The sequence below is a fragment of the Ovis aries genome, chromosome 11 (genome assembly GCF_016772045.2).
Source record: "Ovis aries strain OAR_USU_Benz2616 breed Rambouillet chromosome 11, ARS-UI_Ramb_v3.0, whole genome shotgun sequence".
NCBI classification, from domain to species: Eukaryota; Metazoa; Chordata; class Mammalia; order Artiodactyla; family Bovidae; genus Ovis; species Ovis aries.
Window position 1 is genome coordinate 50616105 of NC_056064.1, and position 21334 is coordinate 50637438.

General features: G+C 56.7%; 2 protein-coding genes and 1 long non-coding RNA gene across 6 annotated transcripts; 2 read left to right on the plus strand and 1 right to left on the minus strand.

Annotated features, from left to right (window-relative positions):
- The first annotated feature begins 82 nt into the window (after window positions 1-82).
- Window positions 83-2260, plus strand: LOC105606267 (uncharacterized). 2 transcript variants are annotated; one of them, XR_001043674.5, is made up of 3 exons: window positions 83-171; window positions 454-622; window positions 1349-1463. It is a non-coding gene; the product is annotated as an uncharacterized LOC105606267 (long non-coding RNA). The 2 variants fall into 2 exon arrangements; XR_006061275.2 differs by having other exon boundaries at window positions 83-622; window positions 1349-2260.
- On the minus strand, window positions 1299-14738 carry HGS (hepatocyte growth factor-regulated tyrosine kinase substrate). 2 transcript variants are annotated; one of them, XM_012186433.5, is made up of 22 exons: window positions 14625-14738; window positions 13102-13186; window positions 12695-12770; window positions 12224-12316; window positions 10532-10655; window positions 9158-9210; window positions 8695-8763; window positions 7916-8040; window positions 6786-6864; window positions 6621-6719; window positions 6437-6532; window positions 5785-5823; window positions 5567-5707; window positions 5413-5472; window positions 4734-4941; window positions 4173-4345; window positions 3947-4087; window positions 3687-3864; window positions 2878-3011; window positions 2683-2802; window positions 2414-2503; window positions 1299-1985 (listed from the first exon to the last, which is right to left on the minus strand). In XM_012186433.5, exons 1-22 carry the CDS (start codon window positions 14659-14661, stop codon window positions 1875-1877), a joined length of 2331 nt encoding a protein of 776 aa, XP_012041823.3. In that variant the 5' UTR covers window positions 14662-14738; the 3' UTR covers window positions 1299-1874. The 2 variants fall into 2 exon arrangements, with proteins under 2 accessions (XP_012041823.3, XP_004013121.3); XM_004013072.6 differs by having other exon boundaries at window positions 4734-4944.
- A 189-nt stretch (window positions 14739-14927) lies between these two features.
- On the plus strand, window positions 14928-19811 carry ARL16 (ADP ribosylation factor like GTPase 16). 2 transcript variants are annotated; one of them, XM_027974270.2, is made up of 5 exons: window positions 14928-15031; window positions 15200-15258; window positions 15705-15818; window positions 16393-16508; window positions 16669-19811. In XM_027974270.2, the coding sequence occupies exons 1-5, from the start codon at window positions 14971-14973 to the stop codon at window positions 16838-16840; spliced, it is 522 nt and encodes a 173-aa protein (XP_027830071.1). In that variant the 5' UTR covers window positions 14928-14970; the 3' UTR covers window positions 16841-19811. The 2 variants fall into 2 exon arrangements, with proteins under 2 accessions (XP_027830071.1, XP_060251772.1); XM_060395789.1 differs by having other exon boundaries at window positions 14956-15258.
- Window positions 19812-21334: the final 1523 nt, after the last annotated feature.

Below are 21334 nucleotides of genomic sequence, written 5' to 3' on the forward strand. Positions count from 1 at the left end.
TCTAGCCTCAACTCGACTTGCCTCCTCTCGCTCCGCGAGATTATGCAAAAGACAACGGGCGGCGCAGGCGCAGAGCTTCTTTGAGGGGACGGTGGCCCGACGGCGGCTGAGCTGGGCCCTACCTGCCGAGGGGCGAATGAAGCCAAGAGAAGACTGAGACCCAGCGCCAGGGTTCGTTCGAGTCGGGGAAGCGGACTGGGCCCTCGATACGCTAGGGACGACGGGCAGGGACCTGACCCTGTTGAACAGCCCAGTGACACCTGCAGCAGAGTCCGGGCATATGACGTTTGTGCTGCCGCAGGACACGCCCGGGCATCCCTAGTGCCATTCCTCCTAAAGTCTGTTCCGGGGGCCCGGCCGCCCGTGGCCTGTGGTCACCTGGCGGGAGGGAGCTCCCCGGCCCTCTGGGCCGCCTTCTCCTCGGTCTCCTGTATCTAAACGGATATCTTGCAGGCCAGCTCGGGAGCATATTTGGTCCTTCCGTCCTGGCCGCCACAGTAGCGAAGCCACCGCCCTCCGCCTGAACCAGACCCGCAGCTAGCTAGAAACTCTGCTTGCAGCGTCTGCTAAGGGTTGTGATTGAGCCCGGAAGGGGTCGAGGATGGCGTCCTTGGGAGAATTTGTAAGCCTGAACTCTTGTCTCCAGCTGCCCAGATCCTTTGCACTCTTGCCTCTTAGTTCAGCTCCCAAATATCTGGCACATGGGGTGTCCCCAGCCCTTCAGGTCCTAGGGCCTTTGCTCCTTAAATGCAGCAGGGGACATTCCCCTCTCCTTCTGTCCTAGAAACCATAGGTGATTTTCTAAGAGCCCAGGGATAAATCCTAACTTTAGGTACAAGAAGGCTGGGCTTCCCTTTGCCCAGCATCTCTGTGATCCTGAGCCTGTTTTTGACCTGAGCTCTGAGCCCGGTAAACTACTGCATTGCTTCATAGAAGAGTTAAGGGGAGTCACCCAAGAGGTTTGCACACTTAGAACCCTGGATGTGAGAGGCCATGAGTATGTTGTCATAAACATTTTCTTCTAGGCTCCAATTCTGACAGTGCAGACTCAGACTAGAGCCCAGGCCCCACACGTCTCTCCCAGGAGTCAGGGCAGCTGGGTGAAGAGAGCACAGGTCCTTGGTGCTCAATCTCAGGGAGGAAGACAACCGATCTCAAGGCTGAGTAGCGTGCACCAGTTGAGACTACTGTGGAGCTAGGCCTGGGGCAAGGGGCAGCTGGCCTGTGAGGAGGCACCCACACACCCACCCAGAACTGAAACAGCTGCCCATCACTTTCCCTCTGAGCAGACACCCTGATACTTGTTGAAAGACATTTTTATTATCGTTGTTCCATTCCATCTACTCAGGGCACTGGATAAGATGGCAGCTCAGAAGCAGAGAAGCTGGAGACAGGCCCCACCCTTCCTGTGAGGGCCAAGAGCATCCCTGCTGACAGCCTGGGGGGCCATGCTGGAGAACTCCGGGGAGCACTCACGCTAGTCACAGACCATGGCCTCAACGTCTCCTGGGTGGGGATGGGAGGGCATGAGCTGTGTGGGGCAGAGACCCCACTCTGGCCAGCCCTCACAGACCCTGGCATACTGGGCTGGGGGCTTCCTCTCAGGGAAGGTCCTTCCCTTCCACCCTCCTCCCCGAGGCCCAGCCCTGGGGAAAGGAGTCAGACACGAACTTAAGGAGCCAGAGACAAGGATGGGGCCTAGAGGGACCAGGAGCTGGCAGGCAAGGACAAAGATGGAGGAGGGCCGGAGTGAAGGGCCACCCCGCCCACGCAGAGGGGAGAGCTCGAGGCAGGAGGACCACGCTAGTTAGAGATGGAGGCGGCAGTTTTGGAGAACCGTAGTGTTACTCTAGATGGGGAGCTCCCAGCCGGGGTCAGTCAAACGAGATGAGCTGGGCTTCGCTGCCCTGTGCCGGCGGGCCCTGTGCTGGGGGCTGCTGGGCCACTGGGGGCTGCTGCTGAGGAGGGCCGCTGGAGGGCGCCATCTGTGGGAGGACACACAGGCCAGTGGTCTGTCTTCCCTCTCCAGGCCCCCGCCTCCCCATCCTCTACCAGCTCCTCTCCAACACTCCACAAACCAGCCTGGCCCGGTACTTAGGCCCCTCAAGCCCTCCCCTTCCCTTCCTCCAGTCATCATGAACTCCCTGTCCTCTTCCTGTCCCCAGCAGAGCCCACTCCCCAGGCATTCCAGATTCATGTCTCTGGAGCTGGGTAGATGGGACCTTGGGCTTTTAAGTAAACATATGATTTTGACACCCAACAGCTATTGCTACATGTCTGTCCTGGTCCTGCCTGAAGAGCAGCAATCCTGGCCCACGCCAGCCGCACTTCCCAGGACAGCTCCACTGCAGACGAGGGGTCCACAGTGAAGCCTGTCCCATCATGACCCACAGTGGTCCCAGGAGAGGCTCACCTGCTGGTACACGGGCTGCTGCCCGGAGATATAGGGTTGCTGTGGGGGCGGCAGAGGCGCGTCTTGGCCGGGGAGGGTCGGCATCAGATTCTGTGGACAATGAAACAGCCCCATGCTAAGAAAGCAGCTCTGTAACCGGGTAAATGCCAACCAGTAGAGAGGCATTGGAGGGGACATGGGGCAGTGGGCAGAGCGTGGAGCCTGCCCAGCACGCTCTCACCCCCAAAGGCCCTGCTCCTCCCATCTGAGGCCCCCCAACAGCCTCTCACCTGCATGCTGTAAGGCTGGTAGCCCATGGACACTGACTGGCTCCCCATGTAGCCCATCGTACCAGACTGCGGGGGCTGGGAGATGGCTGGGAGGCTCTGTGGGGCCTGGGAGGCCACATTCTGTGGAGGAGAGAGGGTGATGGGAGACAGTTGGGCCTAGGGGCCTTGTAGGGAAGGGGCAGCCTCCCCACCTACCTGATAGCCCTGCGTGGGAGTAGGCTGGTATGATGAGTAGGCTGGGCTGGTGGTGGGCCCTGTGGGGCCCTGTGGGGCTGGCTGTGCACCAGCCGCCCCTGCTGGGTACATGTAAGCGCTCACCATGCTGGGGTCTGCAGGCAAAGAGGAGAGAGCTCAGAACTCTGAGGATGGGGTAAGGGACAGGGGTTTGAGTTTCCCTTTTCCTTGTGACTTACAGAAACAAGTTTGTTTCACATTCTCACAAAATAATAGTAAGTGAAATCAACAAAGACAGGAAAGGACCCACAGAACGTCACACTCTCAGAAGACCAGTCACAGCCCAAATGAGAGGTGGTCTGCAAGACGACAGGCCAGCAGTCTTTGGGAAGTCAGTGTCACAGAAGCCCACAGAACATTCTAAGAGGGAGGACAGCTAAACGGGGCGGGTTTCCTGTTGGCACAGGTGAGGCCCTGGGGCCGTGTGAGCACGAGCCAGCCGCGGATGCAGTCACATCAGGGCCTCCGGGCTCCTCGTCTGGTGCCTGTGCCCAGGCCCTGCGGAGCATCCTGGTCTAGCAAACGCAGAGGCCTCTAGTAGTAAAGGGTGTCATACCCGCCACTCCCCCTAAATTGGGTCAGAAGAGAGTGAGTGTGGGTTGAATGTGGGGAGAGAGTGTGAATCTGAAAAATGCTGTGTACTGCTCTGCTGACTGTTCTGTAAGTTTGTGATCACACCAAAACAACAAAAGGAGGAAAGGGTAGTACTGGTCTGGGGTTTGTCTTGGCTGTTGGCCCCCCAACCCTCCTGCCCCAGCCCACTCCGTTACCTGCTGCGGCTGCTGGCATGCTGGGGTAGGGGCCGCTGGCAGCCGGGGCCGGCTGACTCATGTACATGGTGTGCATGGGCGAGCCCTCCACCGAGCCGGCTGGGCTGAAGGTGCCCGCGAAGCTCGCCGGGCCGGAGGGCTGGTACAGCACGCCCCCCGCCGCAGGCACTGCCTGGAGCTGGAAACAGAGAGACCGCTTTCAGGGCACTTGTCCGTCACCAGGGTGCCCAGAGGGACCGGGGCGTGTGGTGGGTGCGTGCCTGGGCGTAGGGCAGGGAGAAAGCTGGCATCTGGGCCCGCATCTGGATGGTCTGCTTCTGCTGCTCCAGGCGCATCTGCCGCTCCTTCTCTTGCTCCTGCAGGCGCTGGATGGCCAGCTGCCGCTGCACCTCCAGGTATTCCTGGGGGCCACGAGGCAGGCGTCAGGGCCGGGCAGGCTGCCACCGCCCCCACACCCCACGGCCAGGCGGGCCGCCACCACCACACCTGCTTCTTCTGCCGCATGATCTCCAGCTTCTGGGCCAGCTGGATCTGCCGCTGGCGCTCGGCCTCCTCGGCTGCGCGGCGAAGCTTCTCCCGGTGCTCCTCCCGCAGGGCGCTGAGCGCCCCCCGGGCATCACGAATCTGCGCCAGCTTGTCCTGCAGTCCCTCGTAGTACACTGTGGGGAAGGGGTGAGCTGGGGGGCCTTGGCATTGGCTGGAACACGAGCTGCCCAGCAGTGGGCACTGCTGCCCAGCCCGGCCTGGGAGATGGCAGGGTGCAGCTGGCATAGGGGCTCCAGGGCGGGTGGACGCACATGCACAGGTATGGGCACACATACACACACATACACACTCCCTCCAGCTCACTGTGCTCAGTGGGACACCTGCCACTGGGACTCCCTCATGCAGAGCCCAAGGTCCCTCGCGGCAGCCCTGCCCACACCACCCCAGGCGCAATAATGCCTGGCCCAGTAGGTACCCACTGCCCCTAGCAAGTGTGGCAGGCCCCTGATGGGAGCCCCCGAGGCCTGGAGGGCCATCTGGGAGGGTGCGCGTGGCACATACGCCTGCGCTCATCCAGCTGGTTGAGCAGCTCTAGCAGCTGGGGGTGCATGGTGTTGATGGACTGGAAGAGGGACAGCACGGCCGAGTCGTTGGTGATGCTGCGGCCCCGCACATGGTTGCTCTTCATGCGGTTGACGAAGGTGGTGACGGCGTTCTGCAGGGCCTTCAAGAACTGTGCGTGGCTCTCCTCTGACTCCCCATTCTGGTACTGCTGCCAGGGCACAGGGAGTCTGCCTGAGCACCTCCCACACCCCCAGCCCGAGTGGGGACAGGGTCCCTCTGTCTGGCTGAGCCAGGTGCTGAGCTCTGAGCTTGCTGCACAACTGACTGGGTCCTCCTGGGGGGTCTGCGAGAGGTGCCCTCAGCACCCAGTTCATAAGGGAGGAAACGGAGGCCCAGGAAGGCTCGGCTTTTGCCCACAGGCACAGCGTGGCCAAGACGAAGCTGTCCTGGCCCTGGCCTCTTACTCCACTGGGCACCAAAAAGCAGAGCCCCAGAATATTCCAGCCTGTTTGGGGTAGACAGCAAGGAGCTGAGCAGAGCCTACAGCCAACCCAGAGACGTTCAATGGAGAGCTGTAAGTGACAACAGCCCACCTCTGGGAGGTCACCGTGAGTCTGGTGCTCTGCACTCTGGGAGGCCAAGTCTGCCCCAGCCCAAGGAGGGAGTCATGGCTTACCTCACTAAAGGCAGCTCCGGCTGCAGTTACAGCCTGAGGGTCTGTCTCTGCGAGGGAAGTCTGGAAAAGACCAGACAGTGAGACTCCATCTCTGCCTATCCTGGTGTCCCTCTCCCAAGGGACCACAGTCCCAAGACTGAGAGTGGCCCCTTACCTCCAAGTTGGCAGGGATTGCATGTCCCTCCCCAGGCTGGGCCGTGGGCTCTGTCAGAGGCACTGGCGCAGACGGCGTGGGGCTCTTCCGAGCCTCCTCCTGCTTCTTCTCCCAGTAGTTCCGGTTCAGGTACCGCGCAAGCTGCAGAGGCAAGAGGGGGTCACTCCCAAGGGCCGGGAGGCAGCGAGGTGACAGCACCACACTTGGGGTATCCTCACCTCAGGGTCGATGTCCTCAGCCAGAGGCGCCGACGAGTTCTGGGGAGACATGGTGGATATGAGAGGCCATAGGCCTGAGTAGAGGCCTGGATGGTAGAGCCATGAGTGGACCCTGCAGACTGGCCAAAGCCTGTCCAAGCGCCAAGGGGCTCCGTAACCGTAGATGGGATGCAGGGTGCTGCCCCACCAGCCCTCCCACAGAACATAGGGTCGGGTGGGCAACTGGCAGGGCTTCTCTCAGCTCCACCCACAGTGCCCTGCAGGGTTTGCAAATGACTTTCTAAACCTCTGCCCCACCTGCCACCTTCCTCCTTTTTACAGAAAGAACTCGGTCCACCTCCAGCAAACAGACCCTGTGACGGCCTCACAGGAGGCTAGAAAAACAGAGCACCTTTGACCCAAGGTGTCCCCAGCTCCTCCCGCTCGGGGGGGGGTATGGAAGACACTGGGGTCTCGACGGTGAGGCCTCCAGCCCTTGCAGTGTCCTCTGCTCCACTGGGGTCCTGACCAGGGATCTGAGACCTGTGGGCACCAGGCTGCCTCTGCCCCTGCCCAGGAGATCAAGCATCCCTGCTGAGGCACAATCACCTACCCCCCCATCCCACAGGAAGGGGGTCTAAGCCACTGGGGCTGAGCTGAAGGGCAGGCTCACCACAGGCGAAGAATACAGGCTGCTGGCGGGGGGCGCTGAGGAGGCCACGGGTGTGGGTTCTGCCTTGGGGTACGTGGTATAGGCTGACTTCTGCCTCTGCGGGATGACCAGGAGGAGGGTGTCCGAGGTGCACGCCGCACTTTCCTGAGCACCCCCAGACTCAGCAAGGCTGCCCCCCGCTCACCATCCGCTCCTTCTCCTCGGCCTCCGACTGAGACAGGGCCAGGGCCAGCTGCAGCTCCTCCTCTTCCTGCAGGGCTGTCTCGTCCCTTTTGGGGGGCAGCTGAGGATGACAGGACAGGGTTAGCGGGGCCAAGGGTCAAGGCGCCCCCAGAGGCCCGGGCAGTACCTGCGACTGCTGAGACAGCGGGCTGGTCAGGTACTCCGGGGGCAGTTCCGTCGTCGAGGCCGCTTTTCCCTCCGCTTTCCTGGAGGAGTCAGGATGCCATGTGTCACTGGGCGCTGTGTCCCACCCCCATGTGTTCTTGGAAACAGCCTGGGGCTCCCCTCTGACACCCTCAGGGACGGAAGACGGGGGTTCCACAGACCACACTCCAGAGAAAAGCTGGACCCACAAACCAGTTGTCACCTCTGGGCTGCAGGGCCCTGGGCAAGTCACTGGCCTAAAAGACAGCCCCTTTCCTGGAAGTGGGGCTCAAACACCTGCCACGCTGTGGCTTTCCACAGAAAAGACTTCCCAGTGGAGTGGCCTACAGATACTACTTCCCCAGGAGATCAGATCCTATCACTGATGCTGGGAAGATGGACAACATGGGCTCCTGAGCCAGCCACACAGAGCCTGACTGTCACCACAAGGAGACCCCAGACCCAAACCTAGAGATGTGCCTCAGCCTTGGCCCCTCAGTGATGTCCTTGTCACAAAAGAAAAAGACGCTGAAACTTACCAGGTTAGAGAGCTGAGGAGGTGGCTGGGTCCTAACAGGACCGAACCATCATGGGACGTTACTGGGACTTGGGAACCCTGAACAGGGACTAACCACACTGATGCCAAATGCCCCAACTCGACAGCTACCAGCAGGCTCGCAGGAACAGTTCCCCTTGGGAGGCACACATGGGAGTGGAGGGGAGAGGGACAGGGTGCCTGCGGCTCACTCCTGACTGGTTCAGGATACAAGGTGTGTGTGGGCACACAAGCCTGGGGTGTGTATGTGTGTGTGTGTGAGAGAGATGGAATCAATGGGGCTGCAGAAAGGCAATTCATTGTCGTGGGGTGAGGGCCTGTGTGTGTGTGCGTGTGTGTGTGTGTGTGTGCACGCGAGAGGAGTGAGGGTGTGTGCGTGTGACAGAGTCAATGGGGCTGCAGAAAGGCAATTTATTGTCGTGGGGTGAGGGTCTCCAGGCAACTCCTGTGTCTCTTCTCCCAACACTTAATAAACAAACCTGAGCAACTGGCCAGCAGAACTCAGACCTAGGGGCCCCGCCTGGCACTGCCCTAGCTCCAGTGTCCCGGGGACTCACTTGTTGAGCTGCTCGTAGCAGGGCTCACACACCCGCACCTCCTTCTCGATGCCAAACTTGGGAATGGTGGAGTACTTGGAAGAGCACTTGCCGCAGAAGATCTGGCCACACGCCCGGCAGTGGTGCTGTGACACAGGGTGGGTCAGGGAGGCCTGGTCAGCCACTCTTCACGACCACCACCTGCCCAGCACCACCTGCTGCAGGAAGTGCCAGGCTGGGCCTCCCAGGTTGGGGTGGGCAGAAGGTGAGCCTGGGAGGCCACAAAGGATCTGGGGGAACAGGGCACACTCACAAGCTCTCAATTATAGCCTCTACTTTGAGGAAAAGTAGTCAAATTAACAAAAAAAGTTCACAAAAGAACACATAAGCTGTCCTAATAAATAAGTTTTGCTGGACATTGAGTCTGGGGAGTCTGCTCAGATGTCCCAGGCCCCAGCCTTGGCCACGGCTTCAGTGAGCAGGAGGAGGGTCCAAGCCGGACAGGTCAAGTCAGCTGAGGAGACTCAGCCAGGGGGCTACTGGCCGAGGCAACGCAGACCCAAACCCCTGGGCATGGGGTGCTTGCATTCCCCAGGAGTGCAGCCTTGCCTTAACTTTGCCTGAGGGCACTGACCATTGGATACAGACCCCAGATGACCTCTCTCCCCACGCCGCCAGGTCCCAGTCCAGAGAGAAAGGGCCTGCCGTGCGCACAGTGGCCTTGGGATGACAGTGGGAGGCTTGGGGTCTGTCCCAGCCAAGCGGGGAGCTAGGGCCCTCCCTGAGGTAGGCGCACTCACCTTGCGGGTCATAACCCCAAACTGCACCCGGCACCGGTGGCACTCCTCGGCATCCACCCAGTCAGGGGCCTGGGGACGGGCAGAGTCAGGTCACACGTCCCTTCCCTCTCTGGCCACCCCGCTTTCCACAAGGGGTGCAGGGACTGTAGCCAACCCACTGCAGACATGACTCAAGGAAGGATCTCCCTCCAAAATGGTCTTCTTTTCTTTCTAAAGACCTGACTGCAAGACTTCCCACAACGTCGGGGACATGAAGTATTTAACTGGGAACCACAGCCCTAAGGCACCTTCAACCAGGTTCCTTTCTCAACCTACAGACAAAGCTGCATACTCTACTTAAAGGGCATTCTCATGTTGAGGTCAATTAGCAGCTCACCTGCTCCCAACAAGCCCAGATCCCAGGGTCTCCCTTCTGCCTCCTGCAAGCAGCCTAACTCCTGGACCCAGCACCCCGTGAACTCACTCTCTCCGCAGCAAACATGGCATCGCTCTCCTTGAACTCTGGGAAGACGTGTCCTGGAAAAAGGAGGCCCCTGTTACCACTGAATGTTGCCCTGGTGTGTGAGGCCCTCAGCCTCACCTGTTCTTACCCATCAGTCCTGAGGCCTCCAGCAGTCACATCCCAGTTCTTGGCGTCTGCCTCCCCGAGCAGACAGAAGAGGCCCAGAGCCTGAGGCGGCAGGCACAGTGACCTCACACTGCACAAGGACGTCTTGGGGCGCAGCTCAGCCAGCCTGCCCCACAGCTGGGGTGGCTCCACGTGGCCGCTCAGTCCTGGGGACCACACACAGAGCCAAGCCTTGCTCCCACCACATCAAGGCCTCGCGGGTCTTTCCTGGGCCTCCTGTCTGGCTCCTGGCCTGCATTCCAGCCAACCACACTTCCCAGAGCTTTTAAACCAGAGCTTTTTCTTTTGAGCCATGGACCCGTTGAAATTCCTTAAGTCTTTGTTTTTTGGTTGTTTTTTTTTTTTTTTTTTCGGCCATGCTGTGTGACTTGTGGGATTTAGTTCCCCAAAGTAAGCAAGCAAGTAAAGTCACTGAGTCGTGTCCGACTCTTTGTGACCCCGTGGATACAGCCCACCAGGCTCCTCAGTCCATGGGATTCTCCAGGCACAAATACTGGAGTGGGTTGCCGTTTGCTTCTCCAGGGGATCTTCCCGACCCAGGGATCAAACCCGGGTCTCCCGCATTGGTGGCAGATGCTTTAACCTCTGAGCCACCAGGGAAGCATAACCAGAGATCAAATCTGGGTCCCTGACAGCGAAAGTCCAGAATCTTAACCAGTGGACTGCCTGGAAATTCCCTCCGTAAACTCTGGATGTTCCCTCTCATTTCTGAAGTTCAGGAATTGAGAGTCTGAGACCAGCTTTTTGACCTGGATGGTCCTTCATCACATAGTGTCTGCACAGTCCTGCCCACCCTGCAACCAACAGGCAGTGCCCTTGCTCCCACTCCATGGCTCATCTTGGGGTCAGAAGACCTGGTCCCGCCGTGCGGCACAGGTGGGAGAGGACCCAGCCTGCCCTCTCACCCACGCCGGGTGGGAGCACCAGGAAATCTTCCAAACATGGCCTGAATCCACCGCTCTCCTTGCCAGAACCCCAACATCTCTCCACAGGCACAGCAACAGGGAGGCACACACACTGGGCCTGAAGAAGCCTGCCTCAGCTGCCACAGCCCCGATTAAGACTCTCCAAGTCCACTAGACTCAGAGCACAGTGCCGTCCCCAGCACAGCCTCCCTTGGGCCAACCTGGTGCAGGGCAGCCCCTCAACTCCTGATGGTGTGTCCCAAGCCCGGGACTGGACCCTCTTGCCCCCACCCCCGTGACTCACCTTCCACCTTCATGATCTGGTACGTGTCCTGGACCACCTTGTACTTGGGCTCATTCCGGAAGGCATGTGCCCAGGCCTGAATCAGGTACAGGATCTTGTTCCGGACGTTTACTTCCACCTGCCTCTGTAGGCAAGGGAAGAAGAAGATGAGGAGATGGAGGTGCCAAAGAGATATCCCAGAACAAGGAAGCAACTGGCAGACTGCAACTGGAGACGGGGCCATGCAGGGAGCCACTCTCCAGATCCAGGTCTCCTCCAGGAACCCCATCCCCAAAGACAAATCCATTCCCCCTGTCTGTCAGCTAAGGGCCTGCACTGGTCTCTAAACGCCTAGAGAACCTGGGGAATCCCTCAAGTGAAGGCTCGCCCACCCCTACTGTCTCATCACCACCCGTCTCTCCCCATCTCACCCCTGTGCTCTACAGGACCCTGACTACCTAGGGAGCCCCTCAGCCTGAGACCCACTCTGGGGCTGGCTAAGGCCAGCCACCAACAGGCAGAGCCAACCGAGCCTGGGCTGAAGGTGCAGACGCACAGTCAACCAGCTCCCTCCTTCCAGTCATAGGCAGCCCAGACAGGGGATGAATGGCTCCAGAAAGTTCCCCACATACAAGGCCACCACCTCCAGCAGATTAAAGCACAACCAATCCCACTTCTAAAGCTCTCTTGATGATGTACACACACAATGCTCAGGACAATGGGTCGAGAAAGCTGCTTCGAGGAAACACCCACCACAGCTCACATGCCAGAGTTCCTGCTCTTTTTTGTAATCTGGGTCCAGTCAGTGGACCCCTCTCCAGGTAGCCCCAGCCCTCCAAGGACTCAGACCCTGTGCCGTGAGAACAGGACACGATCATGCCCACACAAAGAGGGCAGGTTCTAATTATTCTTCTGTCACCCAGGACAGAGGAGGGGCTGGCCAGGCCTCCAGTCAGGGCTTGGAAAAGTCCTGCTGTCAGCTCAGCCTCAGATGGGCTCCAGGCTGCGAGGCCCACAGGCGCCCAACAGGCCCAGGTCACAGTGGCGGTGGAGTTGGTGCCGGAGCTGCGCTCCTAGGTTGCCACCTAGGGCGGCCTCAGCTCTACGGGATGCCCTTCACCTCCAAGAATGGCTGTACCACCCACTCTACATCATACAACCCCCTGGTGTCACTGCCCACATCACAATCCCTATAGGTGGGCAGCGAACCTGCCCTGCTCGGATGACCTCTTAAGGCCCTGGAGGACTTCCCTCCTCTGCCTTGGCGGGTGGGGCGGGGGGCAGGTTCTGGCATCCCTTCTCTGTTGCTGTTCCCCAGCTCTGCCTCCACAAACACATCAAACTCACGTGCCTCCCTGCTCTATGCAAGTCTTTTGGGGACCCCAGGTCTCCACTCACATGCTCTGCCATGGCGACACGCACACTGTTCCTCCCCACCTTCTCTGCTACTCAGTGAGCATCCCCTACCCTTCAGACTCAGCTCCTGCCCTCCAGGAAGTTTTCCTCACCTTGCAGGAGGAGTGGGGTCTTCTCCGCACTCCCAGATGCAGGCCTGCCTAGCTTCTGGGAAGGCCTGACCTCTCCAGGCAGGGATCACAAACACTTGCCCTCCAGCCCTTGGCACTGTTCCTGACACAGGTGCCAGCAAAGCCCCAAGAAGCCCTTGGGGTGGCGCACCCCCACATGGGCCTCTGCTCCCTGAAGAGCACCCACCTTCAGCAGCTCCTTCAGCTCCTCCATGGTCTGCTTGTTCGCCACCTCATCATGGACTGTCTGGCCGCAATTCTTGACCACAGACTCCATGACCTGCAGACCCCAGGGCGGGGAAGACTTAAGCTGCAGGTCAGGGCAGGAACTCTCCCTCCTGGACAGGTCCACCTTCCCCACAAGAAGGTGGGCCTCAACAGGGCCCTCAGACCACCCAGCTGGATAGGAAAGCCCACAGAGCAGTCTCCAAGGCTAGCAGCAGCCAGGGCTACACCTGCTCCTTTTAGCTCCATGTTTTATCACCAAGGACAGACACTGGAGTCAACCTCAGGGCATACACGTGTCAGTCTCAGGTGGAAGAGTGGAAGCACTGCTCCCAGCCCAGCCCAGCCCTCTGTCCCTGGTGCCTCCACTGTTGGCAGTGCGCCCATCGCTGCCACCCCAACCAGGGCCGACTGGAGTACAGGGTCTGATTACCTCTAGGGCATACAAGGCCACGTGGGGATTCTTATCATTAACTTTCTTCTTGATGGAACTCACTGCGTATTTTGCCCTGACAGAAAAAAAGGCATTGGTAAAAGCAAACAGAGGAAAAAAAGAAAGAAGAAAAGAACAGCTTCTAAGACTGAGGAAAAGCCCATTGGCCATCTGGTTCTTGAGACCCCCTAGGCAAACGTCCAGGTAACCATGCACTCCCAAACTGTATAGAAAAAGTCCTTTAACTGTCCTGAGATCTCAAGAGCCATAGCATACAGACCACACAGTACTCCATCCGGGCCTAACATGCTCAGCTTTCATCAGGGCAGGATCTTGGAAGATGAGTGGGCACCAAGCAACCCCAGTCCACGGTACGGCCACCCCCCTGCTCCCGAGGGTGCACTTACTGCGTGTCCCCCTGGCGGATCAGGTCACAGATCTGGAGGATGGACTCCCAGTCAGTCTCCAGAAGAAGCTGGCTGGTCGCTTTGTCTAAGGCAGAAACACACCATTACAGCGGCTCATCCTGCTGGGTGATCCCCTAGCTGGATCCCCAGCTCAGCAACAGGCAGGAGGAACTGCCCCCTTCCCATTTTAGACATCTGGACCAAACAGAAAACTACGTGACCATCCTCCTGACACCTGACAATAACCGTGGAAAGCACTGTCCTTCCTGAAAGACATTTCGGGCTTTTTACACACAAGTGCTGTTCCAAATACTTTATGCGAACTCACTCAACTCTCACACAAACCTTAAATATTAGGGGATATTTCCACCCTCTCTGCGGACAAAGAAACTAAGGTGAGAAATTAAGAGAGGTAAAGTCACTAGGCCTGAAATCACACAGCTTGCTGGGGGGGAACCAGAAGTCAACACTAAGCTCTGTTGCCTCATCCCTCAGAGTCCCTGGTTTTCAGAAGCTTAGCCTGTTTCTTTAGCTCTCAGCTGTGGCACTGCTGGAGAGACATACAGCAGAGACCCCAGTCCTCTGCCTCAAGTGTTTTGTGGAGCGCAGACAGGATTGACCTGCCAAGGAGTATTCCCCAACGACCACCTCTAGTCTACGTCACTGTGGCCTCAGACACACAAATGAGCAGCTCAGGGGCTGCTCTCCCAGTTCAGTCAAGACCACGGTCCCTGGAGTCATGCAGAAGATCAAAAAGGATTTGACAGTGACTCCTGGATTGATCGCTGAAGGGCTGAACCATCTCATGAGCTGAGTTCCTCAGCCCAGATAATTCAAGGAGCAACGAAGAGGCCTCATCTGAGGTCCCTCCGAAATCGCATTTGAGGAAAAAGGAGGCTAGGTTCAGGCTGACCATTCCACTACCCAGAGCGCCTGTCCCAAACACAGAACAGTTTCCTGAAGGAGAGTGAGCTTGTCCATAAACATTGATTTTCCTTCCTAAATCCTGTGACTTCCAGGAGGTTCAGAAAGATCAGCTATCCACCCCAACAAAGGAAACGCCTTCTTAGCCCCGGCGCTTCTTTTCGGAGCCCAGTGGGGACATACGGCGTAGGTCTGGATCCCTGGGGAAACAGCGCTCCGAAGGGCTGGCAGGTCCCAGGGAAGACACTGCCGGCTCCACCCTTGGGGCCCACGTATGGGTCGGAATTCTCAAATTCCACGCAACCTAGGTTTTTGGCGGGGAGAGAGGGTCTACTGAGACTTTACTATTTCACTGAGTCATCCATTCTCGTAACTCAGGACGTGAGGCCCGCTTGGCCAGACGCTGGTAGTTACTTCCCCAAGCTCCTGGCCGGTCTCCTGCGCGGACCCTCACTCAATCGGTCGGCGCCAGGCCCTGCGCCCGGGACCGCCGGGCCTTATGTCGCCTGCGCGCCCGCCCAGGGCCCGAGTCGCGCGGCGGTCTCCCGGAAGCACTGGGGGAGGGGGTCTTTCCCACCAGGGAGCGGGGGCAGCGTTACCTAGGAGACGCTCGAAGGTGCCACTGCCGCGCCCCATGGCGACCCGGGACCCCAACCTGACGCCGCAGAGATCCCCACTGCTGGCCGGCGCGCCCCCGACTTCCGCTTCCGCCTGCCTCTCAGACGCGCGCACGCGCACGTCGCCGGCCAGCCCGCGAGCCGTGGGGAGGCGGGTCTTTCCACTCGCCCCAGACGCTGGGCGCCAATTAAACGGCGCCTACTGAGACGGTCAATGTCGGGAGCCAATGAGCTCCCCGGCGGCGGAGTCTATCCAATGAGAGCGGGGCTGAGGGTGGGCCTTGCGTGGGTCACGGAGCTAAGGCTGTCGAGTGGAGCGGGAAGCGGGATGTGTCTCCTCCTGGGGGCCACGGGGGTGGGGAAGTCGCTGTTGGTGAAACGCCTGCAGACTATCCTTCCGCGCCGGGCAGGGGGTGGAGGGGGTCCGGAGGGGCGTGGGGATCCGAGGGGCGCTGGCGGCGAGCGGGTCGGGGTGCGTCGGGGGCCCTCGGGCTGGGGGCGGGGTCCGGCCGGCGAGCCCTCCTTGGCCCACTCAACAGTCCTTGACTGCCTCGCACAGTTGAGTTCCCGGGATGGGAAGGGCGACCTGGGCGATCCGCCCCCAACGCGGCCCACGGTAGGCGTCCTGCGGGTTTAGAAGTGGGTCCCCTTGAGATTAGCAGAGCTTTGGGTTCCTTTAAATGGAAGCAGCGGTCTGACTGGTGGGTGTGTTCAAGACACCTTTCCGGAGGTGGTGGGTGTCACCGCGGGGAGCCTGGCTCCGCCGGGACAGAATTCGCAGGGCATCCGGAGCCTCCTGCCCCTCACCACTGGTCAGATTGAGTTTGCTGCTCCCCGCACAGGGCGAATCCCTTTGGTGGGTGTCACAGCCAGTCCTGTGGGTCCTGCACCCCAGGGAGCATCTTTAGACCTCCTCCCTTGTGGGTTCTGCCTTAAAGCCTAAACACTTAAGACCTATGTTAGTGGTTAGGTCGCAGTGTAAAGGGCTGGGCACATTGCTCTCCAGGAGTTGCCAGTGGGAAAGCGCTTGTGGTGGTCTCTACATCCCGGTTTTTTCCACAGGTGGGTACCAATTTAACAGACATTGTGGCTCAAAAAAAGATCACCATCCGAGAGCTGGGGGGCTGCATGGGCCCCATCTGGTCCAGTTACTATGGAAACTGTCATTCTCTCCTGGTAGGTCCTAGTCTTTTGCTCTTCCTTTGGGGAAGCAAGTCCCCATTTCAGTGTTGTCTAGTCCCCAGTTTCACTTTGTGTGGGATGGAATTTGGGTTCCCAGGCAGCTATGCTAGTCAAGGAAACATGGCCCAGGCCAGAATTGCTTCCTTCTGGGATTCCAGCTGCTCCCTAATGCTGCTGGTCCCAGGCAAATGTGAAAGCTCACCGAAGGGTTGCTGAAGACAGTATTTCTTCTCTGCAGATAACTATGTCATCCACTCACTGTCTTATTGTTCTGGGTGTGTTTGTATGTTTTATGTTTTAATTATGTATGGCCTGGTTCATCCCATCCTGCAAGATCTATGCCCCAAATTCTGGGACATTTCCTTGTAAAAGTAATGGCTACACAAGTAGAGCAACTTCCATGTAGGTGGAAACAAATAACACTGGTGATTCTTGCATAGCTCGCTCCCCTCTGCTTTTCCTGAAGCCTTCCTTGCTCTTCCTGAGCCAGGCTTGTGATGTGAATAGAGATTTGGCAAGGATGGTATTTCATCCCGGGGGGCCCTAATCTCCATTCACTTCTTTCCAGTTCATGGTGGATGCCTCTAACCCCACCCAGCTCTCGGCATCCTGTGTGCAGCTCCTGGGTCTCCTATCGGCAGAAGAACTTGCAAATGCATCAGTTCTGATTCTCTTCAATAAAATGTACGTGTCTGTAAGGCAAGCGGGAGTGCAGGTGTGCCCCAGGGCGGAGCTCCTGTGGAGGGTAACCAAGAGGGTGGCTCACTGGGGGGTGGGAGGGGCACAGTGATGGCTAGGGTGGGCTTCTGGCAGCCCACTCTGATACCTGCTGCTTTCACTCCAGTGACCTGCCCTGTTACATGACCATAGAAGAGATGAAGTCATTAATCAGGCTCCCGGACCTCATTGCTTGTGCCAAGCAGAACATCACCACCTTAGAAATTAGTGCCTGGAAAGGCACTGGCTTGTCAGACGTGCTGCGCTGGCTCCAGGACACCCACAGAACCAATGGTTGACTGCAGGGTGGAGAAGCATGGCCGGCCTGCTCTGTGACAAGAAGGCAGAGGCGGTACTGCTTGGCCATCGGCTGTCTTGCTTTTTGTAAAAGCACGCTAAGCCCTGGAAGACGGGGTTCTGTGCTGAGTTGCAGTGATGGATAAACTGTCACCCAGGTTACAGAAACGCCTGATATCTGCCCTCTGGCTCCAGGATTGGGAGAGGAGGACAGGCCTGCCAGGTGGCTTGTGTCCTGTACCATCCTGGGATGGTTTTAGGGGAATTGTTCCCCACTCCCCAGGAGATCTGCTTTCCAACCTGTAAAGTTTCTGGTACCTTAACGGTGGGATACCCCACAGACGGCGTCAGGTACATGAGTCAGTGTGGTAGGAAAAACCAGGCTTTGGGTTAGAAACAGTAAACCTTTACTACCCAGAGGTGCCTCCGTGGTCAGGGATCCCGCAGGTAGGCCAGGGTGGAGAGAGGCTCTCATGGAGTATGGGAGGTGCTGGTGAGCTCATGGCCAGACCCTGAGGCCACAGTTCCCCCATGGCCCGCTGTGTTCTCAGCTAAGAGAGCTTGCAGGAAACACCTACGTCTATTGCTGGTGCGTTTGTGTCCTAGGGCCCCTGTAATGAATCATCATAAACGGTGGCTTGTAGCAACATAAACTTAACAGTCATAGGACTGGAAGCCAGAAGTCTGAAACTGAGGTATCAGCAGGGGTGATCCTTTTGGAGACTCCAAGGGAGAATCCATTCCTTGCTGTGGTTGCTGCATGGTGTCCTTGGCTTGTGGCTTGCAGGACTTGAATCCCTGACTCTTGTCTTTTTATTTTTTATTTTTTGGTTGTGCTGGGTTTTTGTTGGTGCCTGAGGGCTTTCTCTAGTTGCAGAGAGCTGGGGCTACTCTGCCTTGCAGCACATGGGCTTCCTGTTGCAGGCTTCCCTGGTGGCTCAGACGGTAAAGAATCTGCCTGTAATACAGGAGACTCGGGCTCAACCCCTGAGTTGGGAAGATCCCCTGGAGAAGGGAATGGCAACCCACTCCAGTATTCTTCCCTAGAGAATTCCATGGACAGAGGAGCCTGGGGGCTATAGTCCATCGGGTGCAAAGAGCTGGACATGACTGAGTGACTAATACTTTGACTTTTCTCTTGTTGTGGAGCACGGGGTCTAGGGTGCAGGTTTCTAGGGCGTAGTTGTTGCACTCAGGCTTAGTTGCTCCACAGCATGTGGTATCTTCCCAGACCAGGGATTGAATCCATGTTCCCCACACAGGCAGGCAGAGCCTTACCCACTGTACCACCAGGGACATTCTCTGCCTCTGTCTTCACATGATCTTTTCTTCCTATGAGGACGAAACAGTGGTAAAGAATCAGACTGCCAATGCAGGAATTGCACGAGACACAGGTTTGATCCCTGGCTCAGGACGATCCCCTGGAGTAGGAAATGGCAACCCACTCCAGTATTGTTGCCTGGGAAAGTCTATGGACAGAGGAGGCTGGCAGGGTACAGCCCATGGGGTCTCAAAGAGTCGACACAACTGAGCAGCTGAGCACGAACAAGGGCCCACCTTAATCCAGACTGAGCTTATCTCAAAATCCACAGTTACATGTACAAAGATTGTTTTTCCAAATCAGGTCCTCTTTGTAGGTTCTGGAGGTTACAACTTGGGCATACCTTTGGGGCTGCTATTAAACCTGCTGCAGTCTGGTAAGAAATCCTCTGCTTCTGAGTGTGGTTGTGAGTTTCCTACAATACCTTCCCCTGTCTCAGCTGGTGGTCTAGCTCACTGGGTTCCAAGGGCCTTTGGAAGGCCTGCATGGCCTCCTTTAGCCTTGTGGGGACCCAGGGCTCCAACACCCTGCGGTTTCTCTAGGGCAAGAACTGTTCACATTGGCCTGCCTTGGCCACCCCTGTGGTTGTGCTTTGGCCTCACCCACTCTGATCCCAGGGCCAGATGTCTAGGCCCAGAGGGGCCAGGCAGGGGGCTCAGTACACACTCCAGAAGAGTGGGCTGAGGGGTCTGGGCTCCAAGTTGACCTACATCCTCAGCCTGCTTCAGTTTCCCCAGTTGCTCTGAGAAACAGCTCTCAGATGGAGTAAATACACTCTGTGAAGAGGCCCTGGGGTTGGGCAAGCCATCCTGAAGAATCTTAAAGACAGCCTTCCCGAGACCTGGAGGAGAGAATAGCTGGTTTTTGGAGGGAGCCACTGGCTGGCTGGGTCTGTCTAAGGCCGTTGAAGAGTGCTTTGCAGTGTTTGTAACGCCTGAACATGGCCGCGGTAGAGGTTCGGAGCCCCACTGGGGACCATCTGCGACTGTGACCCAGGAAAGCATACTGGCTGCGCAGAACGCATCTTCCCTTCTGGGATGGAGCAAGGTTCTGAGCTGTTCTGCTGTCTGGAACCTGAGAATCTGGTGAGGGGCTGGTCATTCTCCCTGGAGAATGTGCCACCTGTGCACACTCCCCACTCGCCCAGATTGCAGGGTGAGCTTCTGAATGCTGCGGTCCCACTAGGCCCCGACACCACCCCAAGGCTGGCCATCGGAGGAGCCCATCCATTCTGTGTTCTCCCCACTCTGCTTTCTCAGAATCACCTACAGAACTCGTCAACACAATGGACCCTAGACCCCCAGAGTCCATGTGGATGCCACAGGGCTCCCTGAAGTCAGTACTGAGTTCTCAAAAGTGCTGATGCTGCCCTCTGGTGTCCTCATTCCTAGACTGGCTGGGAGGGTGGGTGGGCAAGGGGGCAAGAGTCCCCCAGGTATCATCCAAGGAAGGACCATAGCAAAGACTGCCTCCTCCTGACCCCCATGCTAAGAGCAACACTAGTGCCATCAACAATATATTTTTTGTATACATTATACTTGTATGAAATATAAGTATATAACAATGTTTAAGATAATTCAGTTGCCCACCTGTTAAAAATGAGTAAAATAAAATATTTTTTAAATATCAATAAAGTTAGACAATTTAATGAATCATGACTTTCATTCACAAAATGATAGTTTTTAATATTCAGGAGTAAACTGTCAAGAAATGTATGACATAGATGAAGCAGACCACAAACTAGCCACAAGAAACAAGATTTATATACACAGTAGTTCTTAACTGGGACAGTCTGGCCACCAGTGGATACTCTAGAAATATTTTGGATGGTACAGCTGGGGGTGGGGGCTGCGATCCAGCATCTATGTGTGTCTATTAATACAAACAGAGAACAGGAGAAAGAAAGAATGACATTTATTTTAAGGAACGAGCTCATGTCATTGTGGAGGCTGGCAAGTGCACAATCGGCAGGATTGGGCAGCAGGCTGGTGAAGCAGGTTGACGGTATGTTTATAGTCTGAAGGCCATCTGCTGGCAGAGCCTTCTTTGTGCGGGTGAGGTCAGTCTTTTCTATTATTAAGGTCTTAACTGAAGTCCACCTGTATTATGGAAGGTAATCTGCTTTATGCATAATGTCTACTGATGTTAATCTCTAAAAAACACCTTCACAGAAACATCTAGAATAATATCTGTCCATTGGTAGACATCACAGTGAGTTTCTTGGTCTGATGAAGTGATGGTCAGGTGCCCAAACTGGTGCAAAATCCTCTGTTGTGATTCTTTCATAGTATTCTGAGCATTTGCATCTACCACCAGGGCAGCAAAGCACAGTCCAGAGTTGGCATCTCTCCTTGTCAGAACCCCTTGTAGCCCTGGGTTGCTGGCATCAGTCTGAGCTGACCCTGTGCTCAGGGCCTGCCCACCAGTGCACCTGTGAACATCCATGGTCTCAGTGTCTCGCATTGGCAGACAGAACAATTGTTATCAGCATTTTGGATTCTCAGAGGGCGCAAGAGGTCTACAGGCACCTCAGTGATGCTGGGTATTCCAGCTCTAGACCACCACAATAAAGCAAGTATAATAAAGTCAGCCACACAAATATTTTGGTTCCCCAGTGTGTAAATTTGAAATATTGTGAATATTGCCAAAATGTGACACACAGACATGAAGTGAGCAAATGCTTTTGGAAAATGACACCTATAGACTTGCTTGATACAGTTATCACAAACCTTCCTTTTTTTTTTTTTAAAGTTAGTTATCTGTGAAGCATAATAAAATGAGGTCTGCCTGTTTGTCTACATTCAGCCCATCTCAGTGTTGCTGCAACACCCATGTCCACAGATTTCATGGACCCAGGTAGTTATCTCACAGGAGCACATGGGGTATCTTTGTTCCAGTCACCTTCCAAACCTGGAAAGGGGCTCTTCTGGTAGGCACTGACATGTCCTACTCTAACACACCCCTCAAATGGTCATCATTGATTTCCATAGGACTGTGCCCAAATGGACATCCTTAAATAGGCCACTGCCCTCCTGCCTGAGCATATGGCCAGGCCACTGACCACTACCCCAGTCAGTAAAAACTCAAACATGGGGGCTTCTACAGCTCAGTGCTTCATCACTGCTAGGAAAAATGCATGTAATTTAGCCCAAACAAGCTGGTCCTTTTTAACCTA

What these genes read in the sequence shown, in the direction of transcription:
- HGS (XM_004013072.6), bottom strand. Translation starts at nt 14,661, where the DNA reads ATGGGGCGCGGCAGTGGCACCTTCGAGCGTCTCCTAG. An exon ending in CACCTTCGAGCGTCTCCTAG is followed by an intron (nt 13,187 to 14,624) that starts GTAACGCTGCCC and finishes TTTCTGCCTTAG; the next exon opens with ACAAAGCGACCAGCCAGCTT. An exon ending in TCTCCCTGCCCTACGCCCAG is followed by an intron (nt 3,865 to 3,946) that starts GCACGCACCCAC and finishes CTCTGTTTCCAG; the next exon opens with CTCCAGGCAGTGCCTGCGGC.
- ARL16 (XM_060395789.1), top strand. Translation starts at nt 14,971, where the DNA reads ATGTGTCTCCTCCTGGGGGCCACGGGGGTGGGGAAGTCGCTGTTGGTG. An exon ending in CGCCCCCAACGCGGCCCACG is followed by an intron (nt 15,259 to 15,704) that starts GTAGGCGTCCTG and finishes TTTTTTCCACAG; the next exon opens with GTGGGTACCAATTTAACAGA. An exon ending in CTGATTCTCTTCAATAAAAT is followed by an intron (nt 16,509 to 16,668) that starts GTACGTGTCTGT and finishes CTTTCACTCCAG; the next exon opens with TGACCTGCCCTGTTACATGA.